At 51.2% G+C, this 16,022-nt stretch overlaps 3 protein-coding genes across 5 annotated transcripts; 2 read left to right on the top strand and 1 right to left on the bottom strand.

Annotated features, from left to right (window-relative positions):
• Window positions 1-209: 209 nt before the first annotated feature.
• Window positions 210-1,827, top strand: LOC118505762 (cation-dependent mannose-6-phosphate receptor-like). Its single transcript, XM_036041991.1, has 5 exons — window positions 210-752; window positions 824-936; window positions 1,012-1,090; window positions 1,189-1,401; window positions 1,478-1,827. Exons 1-5 carry the CDS (start codon window positions 477-479, stop codon window positions 1,553-1,555), a joined length of 759 nt encoding a protein of 252 aa, XP_035897884.1. The 5' UTR covers window positions 210-476; the 3' UTR covers window positions 1,556-1,827.
• On the bottom strand, window positions 1,737-7,775 carry LOC118505759 (transcriptional regulator ATRX homolog). 2 transcript variants are annotated; one of them, XM_036041976.1, is made up of 14 exons: window positions 6,399-7,746; window positions 5,959-6,314; window positions 5,292-5,894; window positions 4,916-5,217; window positions 4,569-4,840; window positions 4,321-4,482; window positions 4,020-4,242; window positions 3,786-3,942; window positions 3,482-3,709; window positions 3,231-3,402; window positions 2,766-3,156; window positions 2,518-2,693; window positions 2,216-2,413; window positions 1,737-2,072 (listed from the first exon to the last, which is right to left on the bottom strand). In XM_036041976.1, the coding sequence occupies exons 1-14, from the start codon at window positions 7,443-7,445 to the stop codon at window positions 1,908-1,910; spliced, it is 4,452 nt and encodes a 1,483-aa protein (XP_035897869.1). In that variant the 5' UTR covers window positions 7,446-7,746; the 3' UTR covers window positions 1,737-1,907. The 2 variants fall into 2 exon arrangements, with proteins under 2 accessions (XP_035897869.1, XP_035897870.1); XM_036041977.1 differs by having other exon boundaries at window positions 1,748-2,072; window positions 2,186-2,413; window positions 6,399-7,775.
• Window positions 7,776-8,399: 624 nt separating this feature from the next.
• Window positions 8,400-15,361, top strand: LOC118505761 (REST corepressor 3). 2 transcript variants are annotated; one of them, XM_036041989.1, is made up of 9 exons: window positions 8,400-8,846; window positions 8,997-9,050; window positions 9,297-9,431; window positions 9,515-9,729; window positions 9,806-9,970; window positions 10,315-10,574; window positions 11,146-11,464; window positions 11,826-11,993; window positions 12,173-15,361. In XM_036041989.1, the coding sequence occupies exons 1-9, from the start codon at window positions 8,696-8,698 to the stop codon at window positions 12,557-12,559; spliced, it is 1,854 nt and encodes a 617-aa protein (XP_035897882.1). In that variant the 5' UTR covers window positions 8,400-8,695; the 3' UTR covers window positions 12,560-15,361. The 2 variants fall into 2 exon arrangements, with proteins under 2 accessions (XP_035897882.1, XP_035897883.1); XM_036041990.1 differs by having other exon boundaries at window positions 8,401-8,846; window positions 11,826-12,048; window positions 12,173-12,346.
• Window positions 15,362-16,022: the final 661 nt, after the last annotated feature.

The following is a 16,022-nucleotide window of genomic DNA, read 5'->3' as shown; positions in this document are numbered from 1 at the left end:
GTTGCTCATTGGGGTTTTTTTCAGTGTAATAAGAAATGGCTACACATTTCATTTTGTTGGGCATCTTATAGTAGCCGGTAGTTACCTTTCTCGTCACGCACTGTGTCGGTTGTCACGTGCACAACGCGCTGAAACAGCTCGCGTCAAACGTCAAACTGCATGACCGTAGCAAATTGTGCTGCAGTGCAGCCTTGCGCCTATACGGTCGCATGCGAGCGAGCGAGACGGGACGCTGCCAAACAAAGCAAGCGAGACGGGACGATTTGTTGTGGCGTTTTTACGACGCGCTTCATGCATGCACTGTTTATAAACGTCTCGCCATCGACAGAATCACACCCGAATCAGCTGTTTTTTTTTTGTGTTTGTCTCCTGCACATGTTTGACGAAGCACCATCACGCAGCAGAACTATAATCGTCCGCCAGCCAGTGGGGTTCCCGCGCCAGTAGTAGCGTTCCCTCTACCAAAGAAGATCAGGATGTGTAAATATTTAGTAGTGGTAGTGGTGGTGTTCATTTTAGGTTTGCTAGAGCTGGCCACCGCCAGCGAGTGTAAGCGAGTGGGGGACTGTTCCTGCGAGTTCTCCGACGGGACCGGTATTAATCTGCGTCCACTGATCGATATCGGTGCCCAACCGCTGCACGCCAACGAGTCGAACGGCGATTCGTACTATTTCAGCCCATGCCAGGACATACAGTACACGACGGACGATAGCACGCCGAACATAACCAACGACTGCCGGAAAGGCTACACGGTACGGAAGTGGAGAAAGTGCATTCCGCCCGCAAGTGATTGTGACTTCCTTCTCTCTTTTGTCCGGTACAGCTCTGCAAACACGAAGTGGCAAGCAATAGGTTGGTACGGTTGGGTGAGCTGAAGGAAACGCAATTTACCACCGACGATGGGCTGTTTCTGAGCTACATCAAACCGAACCAAAGGTAAACAAAACTCTCGACCGAACGCGCTCACGGCATGAGTCATCCGCTCACAGTCGAACCGATTATCAATTTCAGTGTAACGCATGTGAAGCTGGTATGTACCACCGATAAGAAATCGTACTTTTTCCCGGATTCCGTCAACAATGTCACCACGGTATGTAAGCAGCTGCCAGGACTGGTCACTAGCACGAACGAGAGGATGAACACGAAGCGTCCTCGCTGACCTTTCCTTTCCCTTTCTCCCCCCCCCAGCATCTGTTGCTTTTCTCGCCGTACGCATGTCCCATCGTGTTGGAAGATTTCAGCAAACCCAGCACCGGTACGGTACTGTTGATAATGCTGTTCGTGGTCGCTGTGTCGTACTTCCTCATCGGTGCCACGGTGAACGCATTCTACATCGGTGCACGGGGCATGGAAATCGTGCCGCACGTGGATTTCTGGCGCGAACTGCCCAGTCTCGTGCGGGTAAGGAGTGTTCGGTCAAGCTTCCAACCGGTTCGCAAACGAATATAGCGCACACTACCCACTTTTCTCGTTACAGGACGGTGCCCAGTTCCTGCAGAATGGGTGCCGGGTCACTAATCGCGCACCGGATCCTGATTCGTACGACGCCATATAAACGCTGCGTGGACACTGCTGTTACCGACTGAATGCTGCGCGACCTACTTCATTTCGGCGGTTTTCGGCTTCTCGTCACCGAATGATGCGATCCAAGCAACCATAGAGACAGAGCTTCCCGCAACTACATACACAATACGCAGCGCCAGTGTGTGTGTGTTTGGGTGTGCGCGATTATGCGATTACGCAGGGGAGGAATAGAAAATGTCTTTATTTAAACAGCTAAGATGTGTTGTGAATAAAATCTAATTTCACCATGTACGTTCTTACGTAGCTACCTGTTGCATCCTAGTTTGCTCCTAAACCGCGATGTATTTGATATTCGAAGTGAGAAGATCCAGTATGTGCCATTACTAATCGAGCTCAACTACGTTGGGGTCGATTGTGACAGGGCCTCGATTGGCGATTGGCACAACAGTGCCAGCACCGGCAATGGCCGGGCCGGGAACGATACTGGAAACACCGACCGGATTCCCGGATCTATGCATTCCACTGATTCCGGGCTCTTGCTGCGGTATCTGCGTAATCCCAGCAAAGCAAAGAGAGAGAGAGAGAGAGAGAGAGAGAGAGAGAGAAACGTTATTACCGAGCGTTCGGGGCAACCAATTGTAAAGCAAACGACTGCTTGTACCGGAAACTGTGGCGGAAATGCCGGTCTTACGCCTGTTTGATTGGGATTCATCTGGTAGGGGACGTTTGGGCCAGCTCCCATCACATTCGCCATCATCGGCTGCTGCGGCGGCATCGGTCCTACTGCCATTCCGGGCTGCAGCGCGTTGTAGGCCGCTGCATACGGTTGCGATGCAGCCGTAGCTGGGACTTCGAGCTTATAGTACAAATCCCAAAGCCGTCTATACATCTGTGCAGAGGGAGAAGCAGATACCGGGTCGACCGACCGACCGACCGACCGGGTGAGCAAGATTGTCAAGAGAAGCCACAGTGGTGGAAACACGCTGCTCTTACCGTCAGCTCTCCCTCCTTCATTTCCATCGTTAGCTGCTGCATCATGTACGGTATCATGGCGTTAATGGTCGCATCGTTAAAGGTCGGATTATCTTCCCGCGCCTTCAGGTTGAGCAGCTTCAACAGTACATCGTTCCGGAAGCCGTACGTTGTGCTGGATGTAACTGGACCGTTCACTGCGAAGGAGGAATGTACGTTTTGGTACAGTCAACAGTCAAGGTGGACGCCTCGAACCGCGACTAGCTTACCTCCTCTGCCAGCCATTCCACCAACACCCAACCCGAACGTACCACCGACATACGGCAACGGTGGTGGCCGATTCTTTTCCAGCTCGAACTCTTCCCACGCTGCCTTCCGTTCCTCCTCGTTGAGCGTTTCCTCCTCCTTGTTCTCGAGCAGCGAATCGTGCTCGTGGTACTTGTAGATGAGCGGATCGAACCGTTGCAGCAACTCGGCAAACAGCCGGTCCTTCGGCAGGTTAGGCACCGGGCGCGGTTCGCCCGGCTCCACCTCGTACCGGTACAGCTCCTGCAGGTCGTTCTCCTTGTAGTGCCGATCGATCTGCTGCTCGTCTATGACACGCTTCGAGATCGCTTGCTTCGTAACCTGCCGTTCGTAGATTTTTTCCTCCATCGTACCCTGTGGCGGTGGTGGAAAAGCCGTTAGAGCGGTTAGAATGAAGAATGCCACCGAAGCAAACGATCGCCGCTTACCATTGCAATGAACCGATAGATGTAGCAGGGTTTATTTTGGCCGAATCGATACACGCGGAATATGCTTTGAATGTCGTGCGATGGATTCCAGGACACGTCAAAGATGACGACCCGATTGGCGGCCACCAGATTTATTCCCAACCCACCGGCACGCGTCGAAATCAGGAACAATCTGTCGGGAGGGGTGAGGGGGAGGGGGATGAAATTCATTTTTTTCCTACATAAAATCGGATGGCTTTCGCGTGGCCTACCTTGCTCGTGTGTTGTTCTCGTCGTTAAACACCTTGCACGCATCGTTCCGGTTATCGATCGACGTGGATCCGTCCAGGCGGAAGTAATCCAATCCCATCGACCACGATGCCGGATACTTGCTCAGCTGCTCGTCCCGCTCCTCCTCGCTTTTCTGCATATTTTCATCCAGCAAAGCGAGAAAGTGTTCTATCACGTCCAACGAGTACAGGGACTGTGAAAACACCAGCCTAAGGGATGGGAATTGAAAGCAAAACATAACCTCAATCAAAGCAGGCCCAATGTAAGCGGCTCCTCACAACATACAGCTTGTCACCGATTGCTTCGCACTCTTTCAGAATTTCCATCAGCACGATCAGCTTGCCCGAGTGCTCGAGCTTGTCTAGCTCCGTTTCGGGGCACATCTGCATCCACCATTCGGTAGGATTTTCTGGCTTCTCAATCACAACATCGTCCTCCAACACTGAACCAATGAAGGGAAACAAAAACCACCGGCATTAGCAACAAACCGCTCCTCCTTATCGATCTTTTCCACCTTACCGCCTGCCCCGGGATTGTTCCGTGTGCTGCGAGTGCGACCAACCTTCTGCTTGCTTTCGGAAGATTCACCCGAGCTTTTGCTGTTGTCATCGTGCACGGACTTCACGTCCGAATCGTCGTCGTCGGAGCTGGCGGGCGTCGACTCAGCACTCTCCTCGTCCGACACATCGTCGATGAAATCCTTCATCGAGCCGGCCGATTCATTTTCGCTGTCCAGATCGCGCTACGAAAGTCAACCAAAAAAAGAAACAAAACGATCAAAACCAACGGGGGGGAAAACGATTGCTCCTGTCGCACGAACCTTGCGCTGCTGCCGGATTTCGTACCGATCACTGTTGTACCGTAGCACGCGTGGATGGGTCCATATTCGCTGGAGGTTCTGAAAGTCGTTAAACAGCATTGACGAGCGCTTTTGCATCGGATCGTCCGCTAGTCGTTTGCCGGCCAAGTTTTCCATATAGTACTGCGGAAGAAAGGGGAACACCGCACGGTGCGGTCTGGTAAGCACAAACGATCTTACGACCATGTAATCGTATATGTATTTAATACCTTGTAAAGGGTGCTCTGTACCGGGGTCAGCTTGATCGATACCACAAATTCTAGCTTCGGCGGTAGGAACGGTGCTAATACTGAATAGTCTCGGCGCTGTACGCAACCATCCAGCAGCTTGTGCAGCACGTGCGCCCGCTTCCGCATCAGCTGGATGTCGTACGGCGTCGAATCGGTGTACTGGCCGTTCGTGATGGGGTTCACGAACCGGTTCATGTACTCGTTGTAGGTGCCGAGCAGCTTGGGCTTTACAAACTGCACCATGCAGTAATCTGTAGCGACAAGGAACAACAAAATCTCCGGTCAGTATCTAGCATACCGTTCCGCCTCCCGCTTCATTGCCTCACATTCTTTCATATTGTTCTGTATGGGTGTACCGGTCAGCACGATCCGTCGCATCGTGCTGATCCGGTTGACGGCCTGCGACAGGGACGTTTTCTCGTTCTTCAGCAAGTGGCCTTCATCGCAGACGATCAGCTCCGGTCCCGGATCGATCAGGGACGTCTGTAACGATTCGCGCACCTTCTTGCGGATGCGTGTGGCGGTCGGGTTGGCCAGGTTGCGAAACATATCGTAGCCCATGATCATCACACCGCCCTCGTTGTGCCATTCCATAAGCTTGTTGGCACGCGTCACGTTATCCTTGTACCTGTGTGAATCCAAGCAAACGGTTGCTCCATTAGTATTGGTGTAGCGTAGAGCGAGAGAGAGAGAGATGCCTACTTTGATATTTCGTAAACCTCAACCTCGGTGCCTTTTTGGACGTGCTTCATCCACATGTGGTACTCGTTCGCCCAGTTTAGCACCGTCGACAGTGGGCACACGATCAGGACACGCTCCACACCGGTCAGATCGGCGTTGGCGAGCAGTGTGTGGGTAAGTGTTACCACCTGCAACGATTTACCCAGCCCCATACAGTGGGCCAGTATGCAGCCGCAACCCTTGCTTTCTTTCATCTGCTCGAGGCTTTCGAAGCAGGCGTCAAACATAAACTTAATGCCATTCGCCTGGTGCGGTTTCAGCAGCTTCACCAACTTTTTGTCCACCTCGAGCAAGGGTTCCTTCGTTTCCTCGTCAAAGTCAAGCACCAGCTGGTCGAGCGTGGTCGCCACTTCCGGCTTCTCGTCGTACACCTGATTGTACAGCTTTTGCCGTTCCGCAATGCGCTGCTTCCGTTCGCGCTCTTCCTGCTCCGCGTTTTTGGTCGTCTCCTCCAGATCTCCCTTTCTGAGCAGCTTGCGTATGTTCTTGCGGCCTTTGTTGGGCGAATCGGCATCACTCTCACCGTCGGATTTTTTCTTTTTCTGCAACCGACGACCTCGTTTCCTGCAAATGGGTACATCTTAAGCCTGACGGATGCCGTTGCGAAGAGGTGCCCGACTAAACTTACCTCTTTGCGGGTCTGCCATCGTCGTCGGAGGATGATGAGTTGCGCCGTATTCTGGTGCGCTTCTTGCGTGGTTGAAAGTCCGCTTTCGCCTTCTTCCCGTCATCCGAATCGCCACTGCCATCGTCCGAAGCTGCCGCCTTGGAGGTGGTGGCTGCTCGTTTCGACCGTTCCGCTGCTCGCCGGTTTCTACCGGTAGCGGTGTTACTTTTAGTAAACTCCTGGTCGCTACCGCTTGCCTCGCTTTGCTCGTTCGAATCACCACCGTTCGTGGTGGTCACCGATGGTTTCCCTGTACCTTTGTCCTCCTCGCTATCGCTTACTGCGCGTCGCTTGCGCGTATTTCTATTATTCTTTCGCTAAAACAAGACACAAGCAAAAAACAATAGTAGTAAACGAACGTCGATTTTCGATCCCATTCGGTGCTGCAAACGGCGGGTTACCTCGTTTGGAATGGTGCTTTTCGTTTTGTTGCGCATCCTGCCGATCGGTGCGTCCGATTCGCTATCATTTCGAATGGTTTCTTCCTCTTCGGATTGCCCGTTACCGTCCGAACCGTTCTCTTGCTGCTTCTGCTGCTGCTGCTGTTTCTCCCGCTTGCTGTTACCGGCTTTGCTTTTCTGCTGCTTCTGCTCCTGCTCTTGGTCATTGGCCATATTTGTTGCTTTCTTCGCTGTATCGTTTGCGGTGAGCTTCCGATCCGAGCTTCCGGTCCGAGTGGTGGACACAAACGATTCGATGATACGATTGTACTGGTCCCGGATTTCGCTCAATCCGAACGCCGTCTTCAAAGCAGTTAAATTCGTCGGCAAGCGTTTCACAACGATGCTCAGCTCTTTCATGCTGGGTGTAGCAGCAAAACCACCGTTTGCTGGTGTGCCTTTTGCGCTCGTGCTTCTAACCGGCGATTTAGTGCTTGTACCTACTACTTCAACACCATCTTCCAGTCGGTTGGATTGCTTTTGAACAACAAACTGCTGTATGACGTCCTCGTCCGAATCGTCGCTCAGCTCGATAATGCTAACACTCTTATCCTTCTCGCCGAGCGATGGTTTTCCCTGCGCTTTGCTCGCTTTGCCACTGGCGTCCTCCCCGTTTGCCGCTATTCCGACTAAACTCGGCCGGAGCAACTTATCGAGCGACACCAATCGAATCGTTTGTTTGGTTTCCAACTCCGGCGAATCCACTCGGCCAGTCGGGGAGCAGCTACCCTTTTCCTCGACGGCAACGGGCGATGTGCTCTCCGCCACCACAGCCGGTTCACTGCCACTACCGATTGATGCCCCGTTTTCCAGCAGCCCAGCAGGCGTTGGATTATCACCAGATTTCACTTTCGAGCTGGATTTTACCGTATCGAACGAGTCTTTCTTCACATGCATTCTATCATTTTCATAGTCCACATCAGCTCCACTATCGTCCCGGTTTCGTTGGCTGCGAGGAACGGTCGGCTGCTGTTTGCGCTTGTCCCTTTTATTGGAGCTTTTTTTCATTCTCAGTCGCCGCCAGCCCTCTGTAGCTAAACGCTCGGTCACTGGTAGTACGCGCACAACACATCTACCCGCGTTCTACCACCGGCTGCTTTGGTTCTGGTTCAGCGTTCATCAGCTGCGATTGTTACAACTAGAAATATCGCATTTCACCGCACTCGCGAATCTCGCCACTGAAAAGATCGAACTGTGGCGTTTTCGATTGCACTTTTTTCCCTCCGTCGGAAATCGGCGCGGCCAATCGGCTAGCAGACAGGCAGGGAAAACTACAACGAAAACGGACCGAGAGCGCGGTAGTCAAGCATCTGTCAATTTTTTTTCCAACTCCAGCATACTTTTATCACCTGCTTACGGCTGTTATTAAGCTTCTTTTGAGGCATAACGGAAAGGGAAAAAGGGATTGCAAGCGATTATTATGAGTTTGAGACAATTTGTGGACATGGGAGGAAGGTTTTCTTGAGCTTACATAGTCCTCTTTGTGTGGAAAATGGGCTTCTTTCTAGATTAAATCACATATTCAAGGCCATTTCGGTCAGGTACATGGGAAATCGAGAAGCCGCCAGTTCTAAAGCCATGTTTACACTGTTGTCAAGTGTTGAAATATCCCAAAATCTTTCCCACAACGTGTAGTCAGTACACTTCAATAACGTCTGAAAAAGACTGCTCGATGAAAAATCGCCTACTTTAAAGCGAAACGGAGGCGATTGATGCGAATAATTGAACTCTTTTTTCTTTGGTGAAAAAGTTCCAACAAACGCGTTTGGTGAAAATTTACAAAAAAAAAGCGCACGAAAGAGAAGAACGGCATCACGCGTTTCCGTGCGATTGGTGAAGCGAGACGGAAAGTCGTCAGCGCGCTCCGGCTTCACATTCCGACGGGTTGTGCGGATGCGTGGTCGAGCAGTTCGAGCACCTTCCAGCACTCGAAACTGCTCGATTTCAAGCGTCTGAAGCTCGATTGTACGGTCGCGTGAAAAGTGCAGCTAGGCCACAGAATTGTGGGTCGCAGTGTTTGTTCCGTTTGTTTGATATTTTCCTTCGCTAACCGATTGTTTCTCGCTCGCTTCGAAAAGGGCAAAAGCTGTGTGGTTCACTCGTGCTGCTGTTCAACCACGCTGGTCCGACTGCCCAGGTTCCTGTTCGGTGGGTTCGGAAGGTAGTACGCACGCCAGCCAGCGCCAGAATTAGTGGGCAGAGGAAGCGCACGACCCTGTGGAGTACTGCTGCTCGCGTTGGATTCGAAGAGGGCAAAGATGGTTCTAGCGGAACGTACGGCGGAGGGCGGTGTGCGGAATGGGAAGCGATCGCGCGGCCCAAGCCCTAACGGTCATGCGGGTGCCGGGGTGGTCACCACTTCCGGGGCAGGTGGTGCCGCTACCGATTCCAGCTCGGATGACGAAAACTGTAAGTAACGACGACACACGACGTTCTGTCGCCCTTTCTCGTGTGGAAGCGCGTGTGGTAAAGGAGGGGGGACCTGGGAGACCCGGGACCGGAAGATCCAGCACTTGAATAAACGGTTTTGGTTTCTTTCTCCTCATGGTGACCGTACAGCGCGCAAAAACGGCAACACTTCGAAGGCAACCAAAGCCAAGAGCGAATATGAAGGTAAGTTGCAGCATGATGCCGACGTATACGGGGTGACACAGGGTGGTGGTGGCAGCGATGCTGCTGCTGCAGGGTCACAGGTAGCGTACGGCACGCAGGATTCGTCATGCGATTGTACGCTTCTCTGCCAAGTGACGACCGACTGGTGTTTCGTAATAGGGAAAGGGGGACGTGGGCGGGGGGCACGGTGCGGGGAAATTTGAATTTTCCGAAAAATATTATTGACATTTTGACGTGGTTTTGCAGAGAAAATCCGTGTGGGTCGTGATTATCAGGCCGTCTGCCCGGAGCTTATCGCACCGACCGAGCGCAAACCGGAACAGTTGAACGATCGGGCGCTGCTCGTGTGGTCACCGACGAAGGAAATTCCAGATGACAAATGTAGGTAGCGCTGGCGTTGGTGTGTATCGCTTCACAAACCACAAAGCTAATTATTCCTTTTGGTGCGCTTGCTCGTCCCGCAGTGGAAGACTACATCACCGTTGCAAAGGAGAAGTACGGCTACAATGGGGAACAGGCGCTCGGGATGCTGTTCTGGCACAAGCACGATCTGGAGCGTGCGATACTGGATCTGGCCAACTTCACGCCCTTCCCGGACGAATGGTCCGCGGAGGATCGGGTACTGTTCGAGCAGGCGTTCCAGTTCCACGGGAAAAGTTTCCACCGCATTCGGCAAATGGTAGGGAGAACCGTTGGTGGCCACTATTCAAAGAGGGGATTTTAACGCCTTTTTTGCTTGTTACCACTTCCGACAGCTTCCGGACAAATCGATCGCAAGCCTAGTGAAATTTTACTACTCGTGGAAAAAGACCCGCAGCAGAACGAGCGTGATGGATCGGCAGGAAAAGATGAAAAAGAACGACAGCTCGGAGAACGGAAGTGACCACGGCAGTAACGAAGAGTCAGACAATGAGGATAAGGTAGGTGGGGGAGCTGTGCCGGAACAGCAACTGTTCGACAGCTTTTAACCATACATGTTTGTTTGTACACTGAGATTGATACAAAAAGGGAGATATACATTGAGAGAACGAGTAAGCGAGCGAGAGAAAGTGGAGCGAGCAAGCGTGTAGGGGGTGTAGGGCCGTTAGAAAACGGACGAAAGCGACGAGAAAGGCTTTTGCTGTGCTGCAAGGTCGATTTGCAGCCCGCGATAGCTAAATTAAAATCGAATTTCGCTTTCTGTTGCTTTCCATACCGTACCCGTCGGGATGCTGATCGATTGTGTGTGTTGGAACACGAAACGAAATCCTCCGTCCGCCAATAGTCGACGTCGAACAGTACGACAGCCGGAGGATCAAACAGTGCTGCTGGGAATGGCAACGGGAACGTACCGAACAATGGGTCGGCGGCCGGTGGTAGTAACAAAGGCAATGAAGCCGAGAACGAAAGCAATGGCAATTCCGGTGGCGGCGCAGGGGCGACTAACGAGGGCTCACTCAATTGTGCCGGATGTGGGGTGACGTGCAGCGAAGTGCATGCGTCCTCTCACGGAAAGCTCTGTGGCAGCTGCTACCATCACTGGAGGTACCGTTTCTATCCCATTCCTACACACACCTGGTACAGCATTCCCACCTTATCTCACTATCCTTGGTTGGTTTGTTTGTTACTTTCGTTGCTCTTCCACAAACGTCGCTTTGCGATACAACTCACCCTGGTTATCCAAAGTAGAGGCCTTTTTCCTTTTTCTCTGTGAGTGTGCGCGTGTTTGTGTTAATAGTCAGCAATTAATTGAGCATCTCAGCCTACACACAATTCACGATCATGTAAAGTGCATGTAGAAGTAATCACACAGCACGCCGCACACCAAAAACCTTGCACGTTTCGAATGCGAATGCACGCTTCACGCGCTCGAACGCGATCTTCTTTGTTTGAGGTTATGTTGCCCGGTCTGCTCATCACGATGATGAAGACAAACGGGGAAAGGATTTGGTGCTTTGTACCGTAGAGTGACGTTGTGTGTGTTCTGTTCTGTTTTAACTCTTCCCCCCCCCCCCCCGCCCCCCTCCCTTCATTGAGTGTCCGTGCTAACCGATTGCGTGGATATGGCAGTGAAATGTTGTCTCATTACTGATTCGCTTCCACCGCTTCCGCTCAGACGCACCGGTGTGCTGCGCCCAACGACTGGCCCGTCCTTTATGAACAAACGCACCCGGGGCTCGAACATACTGGGCAAAAGTGGCGACAGCCACAAGCGCCGACCGCCCAAAGGAATGTACATTAACCACGACGACATAGTGCGGTTGGCCAGTACCGCCCAGAACGGTGGTGATGGTATCGTTGGTGGTGGCGGCGGTGGCGACGGCGTTGGTGGTATCGTCGAGGGCAACAACGATGGTGGCGGCTACAGGAAAGGCATCCAGAGTAACGACCTGCTGGCCAGCATGGATCGGGAAATCGTTTCACTATTGACGCAAGTAAGCTCCGGTGGCTAGCAATAGAGCGGGGTAAGCCTTCACACTAACGGATGCTGCCCCCTGCCCCCTTCCCCCCATGATGTCCTCAGTGTCCTCAGCAAAGGGAATAATCAGGAGCAGATTGTTCTTCCTTTCAAACCGTGGCGTGTGCTTTGGTTTCAAAGTGTGCCTTCTTCTTTCTTTTCTCCCTGGAGATCGCTTAAAGCGGTTTGAATGCCTCTGTTGCTACAAAGGCCCTTTTTCCCTTTCCTGTGTGATGAGATCTGTTCATGGGTGGGGCACGTTAGTGTGACTGGCTGCTTACACTTACCTCCAATTTCAAAACCACTTGTCCGACCGTGTGTTCCCTGTTCCATCTCAGATTCAGAACAACAAGCAAAAGGGAAGTGGACTCAAGCGCAAGATAGACGATGTGCTGGAGCTACTGAAGTCACCGGAGGTGAGCTCGGTCCGCTTGAACTCCCGTTGGAACCACGAGGAGCTAATGCTAGCGGTGCAAGGCGTGCGCATGTATGGGCGCGATTTCCAGGTAACGATCGATCGACACCCACTTGCTAAACAAACAAAAAAAAAAGGCAGCAAAGGTACCTGTGTGTGTGTGTGTTCAGCACTGCATCTGATCTGATTCGTTCTCTTTCTCTCTCTCTTTTTTTCACCCTCCAACGTTGGTCATTATCGTAAAAACCGCAATGTGTCCACCACCACCAGGCCATTGCCGACACGCTCGGGTCGAAAACTGAAACGCAAGTGCGCACTTTTTTCATGAACTATCGGCGCCGGTTTAATCTGGACGCTGTGCTGAAGGAATTTGAAGCTACCAACGCTGCTGCTGCTGCCGCCGTTGGTGCCGCCGGCGAGGTTCCGCTCGATCAGACGAAAGCGTCCGCCGCCGAAATGAGGATGGCACCGGAGTCGGGTACTGCTGGGGGAGGAGGTACGGCAGCGATCGGTACTGCTGCTGCTACTGCTACTACCGCTACTACTGGTGACAACGAAGGCATCGATCCGCACAAAACCGATCGTTCGTGTGAGAAGGAAAAGCAGGATAGTGCGGTGTCCGCCGCGGAGGATGTCGAGATAATGGAGGTTAAATGAACGTAGAGAGGGTGCTAGGAGGGAGAGGGAAGCAGACAAACATTCTCCAAGCCTAACCACGGCGGGCAGTTGAAAATGCCCCAAAGGAAGCGGATCGCGACGTTGTAGTGTAGTGTAGTCGCTTTTCGATCGACGATTCAGATTAGTTGGACGCGTTCCTCTTCGTGCAGAAAAGCAATTTGTCCTTGCGAGTGGGGCGTAATGGGTGGGGGGAGGGGGGGCTGGACTGCTAGTACTATTACTAACTAATTGTAAGCTCACAAAGACAAGGCGCAAAAAGGCTTTCTCTCGCGGCTCGTTCTCTCAACTGTATCTCGACATGAATCGTTAATACTTATACTATATGAATGTCTGCGTGTGCACCTCGCGCCGATCGCCTTTCAGATTGATCTTGTCGATGACGACAGCAGGGTAACAGTGACAGCGAACGGCAAATCAAAGGAATCGGCCGATTCGGCAATGATGAGTAGCAACATGCTCGATGACGACGCGTCCTCGATCCACATGGAGTCCGTGTCCGTAACCTCGCTGTCCACGGCCAACACCCTCGACAGCGGCCTGTCGATGGACGTGGGCGAGGTGACGATCACGCCCCCCGGCATCAAGGGCAGCGATGCCGGCGACACGTCAAATACTGTCATTATTCAGTAGAGTGAGCCCCTCGGAGGGACTAGTGGAAGTGTACTACATCTCACTACAACACACAGGAAACAAGGCATACCTTTATCATTGATACACACACACATCTAACTGAAACACAGCCCTTGCCTGCCTCTGTGTACGAAACGTGAAGTAAGATGCTGACTCCCGCAAAAGCAAAGGCATATAAGTAATATAGTGCTAGTAGTAGTAGCATCGTACGAGTAGTCTGTAAGAATGTTAGAGACACGGGGAGGAGGAGGGTTATGTTGTAAGGAGGAGAAGGGGGAAAACCCCCCCCCCCCCGGGGTTATATGAAAGAGAGACCGAGGAAGGAAGAAAGAAGAGCAGACACACAGGATGCGGTAAAGCTTAGGTAGAATAAAAGCAATTTCTTATCATTATACTCAAACCATGCACTTACCTATTACACACACAAACACACTCACACACATATATACACTTCTGTGTATGAGATATGAATGGTTGCGAGGTTGCTTTTGTTCGCTTTCTTTCTTTCTTTCTATCTTTCTTTCAATTCGCTTAGGATCGTAAAAGTAACTAAAAGAACGGGCAGACAAGTGTGCGAACATCCCACTGTTATACTAATTCGCACGCAGGTCGCAACGGCACGGCGGCCACATGTGTTGGTTGGTTGAAAGCAGCCTGCTCTGTCAGCAGATGGCAAACGCAAACCTGCACCCGGTTTTGCAACAAAAAACACTATTCTACCTTGTAGTGTTCATGTGTAGTATTTTTTTTAAACTTAATTTTAATTCTTAGAGCTTAGTCCCACGCAGGAGATCGTAAGTGGATCCATATTAGGGCAGAGTGGTGTAAGTGCAGACAATTGCAGAATCCGTCCCTTTGTTCGGAGGCGGCTTTTCTTTTCTTTTGTCTTTCCTTTTTCCAAGTCGCATTTTTTGCATCGTGAATTAATTCGTTAATTCGTCCTGTAACACACAAATCGGGACAGATGGACGGTGGGAGGAAAGAGAGAGTTCCTGTTGGAAGGCATTGACTGCACCACCATCTTTCATCTCCAGCTATCGATAACTATTCGCGGAGGGACTAATTGGATGGTCCGATAATCATATAAGTATGCCTTTGTAAGACTAGTGATCCACTGCTTTCCACTTCTCGTCCGCGGGCGTCACTTCTTCTGCTACAGCCAGACCAAGGCCGCCCCAGGCGGTTGTGTTTGTGTACCGCGCTTTGGATCGTGTAACTAGCGATAGGATCGTTTTATTTTATGAAAGTTTTGCAGCACTACCTGCATCTCGCAACAAACAAAAAAACACACAAAATCAAACCATTTGTATCGAATATTTAATACTGTAACACAGCGGAAGGTGGAAAAGAGTTGTCTCTGCACAACCATCAACCCCTACAACAATGGCCCCTATTGGGTCCATTTTTAATAAAAGAAGAAAATACGCTTTTGACGCATAGTACACTCACGTCCACACTAAGTATCTCCGGATCGTGCGAGAGTTGATTCTTCCCTTTTACGTTGATGCTTCATAAATATCCATACACGATAATGCTGATGCTAAAGGATGGATTCGAGTCAAAAAGGGATAGGGATTAGGGGAAGCCATGGACAGGCACACAAGTTGGACACGAGCAACAGTGCCAAGGATTGCTTCTTGTTGTGTGACGACGGCGTAGGTGGAGAAGAGAGTCGCTTAGTTAGGTTAGAGCCTGCGGTGGTGCCTGCTGACATGACGATCGCGCTCCAGTTCGCATCGACGATCAACGAGGTTCAACCAGAGTTAAGCGCACCATGCATTTACTGTTCTTTTTTTCTTTCTCCTTATAATTGCTACCTATAACCTTAACGAGAGTTACACTGATCAGCGATAAACAGCAAGCAGGCGAATAGAACTACACAAACCTAAAGCTACACAGTGAGACATAGAACCTTCGTTTCAGCCCGCTCCAAACATAGATTACAAGTGTTATGTTACAAGGATGCTACAAAAATCTGGCAAGGACGCCGCTGGTTTGCAAGCAGAAACAACAGATTCAATCGTTAGAAAGGCAGGGAGCTGCGATTTTATAATGGTTCAGGCGATCAGGCGATTGCTATCGATTAATATTTAATAAGGCGAGAAAACAAAGCGGTGCAGTGCGGAAAATAAAACTCAGTAACCAATTCAAGGTGAGCTTCACCGGCAGTGGTAAAGTGTCCGATTATCCGAACCCTGCAAACAGTAACCATCTTCTACAAGTCAATACAGATCCTGGCATACGCTGATGACATAGACATCATTGGGTTGAGGCTCTCCTGCGTAGCAGAAGCTTATCAAAGGATCGAGCGTGCGGCACAGACACCTCGGGTTGGAGATTAACGAGGCGAAAGCCAAAATGATGGTGGCGCACCACCAGCGGCCCTGCTAACAAACACTGATTTACGCAGGGGTGATGCATAGATAGGTGACCGCACCTTCGAAGTCGTTCAAAACTTCACCTATCTGGTCTGGTCAAAAGTCAGCACCGACAACAACATTGATGTTGAGTTGCGCGCAAGGGCTGGCTGGTTGCCAACCAGTCATACTACAGCCTGAGGAAACTTCTCCACTCTTAATGCCTGTCGCGACGGACGAAGCTGGGACTGTACAGAATATTTATAGTCCCAGTACTCACATACGCCTCTGAGACATGGACTCTGTCCAAAACTGACGAAGCCCTCCTAGCCATGTTCGAGAGGAAGATGCTCAGAAGGATTTTTGACCCCGTATGTGTGGAAGGACAATGGAGGAGCCGCTACAATGACGAGCTCTACGAGCTGTACGATGGTCTCACGATCGTGAAGCGAGTT

The sequence above is a fragment of the Anopheles stephensi genome, chromosome 2 (assembly GCF_013141755.1).
Source record: "Anopheles stephensi strain Indian chromosome 2, UCI_ANSTEP_V1.0, whole genome shotgun sequence".
NCBI classification, from domain to species: Eukaryota; Metazoa; Arthropoda; class Insecta; order Diptera; family Culicidae; genus Anopheles; species Anopheles stephensi.
This window is presented reverse-complemented; position numbering and strand designations above follow the sequence as displayed.

Excerpts from the sequence above, each read along its gene's own strand:
- LOC118505762 (XM_036041991.1), top strand. The coding sequence starts at position 477 with ATGTGTAAATATTTAGTAGTGGTAGTGGTGGTGTTCATTTTAGGTTTG. Across the intron at positions 753-823 it reads ACTGCCGGAAAGGCTACACG|CTCTGCAAACACGAAGTGGC; the intron begins GTACGGAAGTGG and ends TGTCCGGTACAG. Across the intron at positions 937-1,011 it reads TACATCAAACCGAACCAAAG|TGTAACGCATGTGAAGCTGG; the intron begins GTAAACAAAACT and ends TATCAATTTCAG.
- LOC118505759 (XM_036041977.1), bottom strand. The coding sequence starts at position 7,445 with ATGAAAAAAAGCTCCAATAAAAGGGACAAGCGCAAACAGCAGCCGACC. Across the intron at positions 5,218-5,291 it reads GAGGTTTACGAAATATCAAA|GTACAAGGATAACGTGACGC; the intron begins GTAGGCATCTCT and ends GGATTCACACAG. Across the intron at positions 2,073-2,185 it reads CATTTCCGCCACAGTTTCCG|ATACCGCAGCAAGAGCCCGG; the intron begins GTACAAGCAGTC and ends GGGATTACGCAG.
- LOC118505761 (XM_036041989.1), top strand. The coding sequence starts at position 8,696 with ATGGTTCTAGCGGAACGTACGGCGGAGGGCGGTGTGCGGAATGGGAAG. Across the intron at positions 9,432-9,514 it reads GGAAATTCCAGATGACAAAT|TGGAAGACTACATCACCGTT; the intron begins GTAGGTAGCGCT and ends CTCGTCCCGCAG. Across the intron at positions 10,575-11,145 it reads AGCTGCTACCATCACTGGAG|ACGCACCGGTGTGCTGCGCC; the intron begins GTACCGTTTCTA and ends GCTTCCGCTCAG.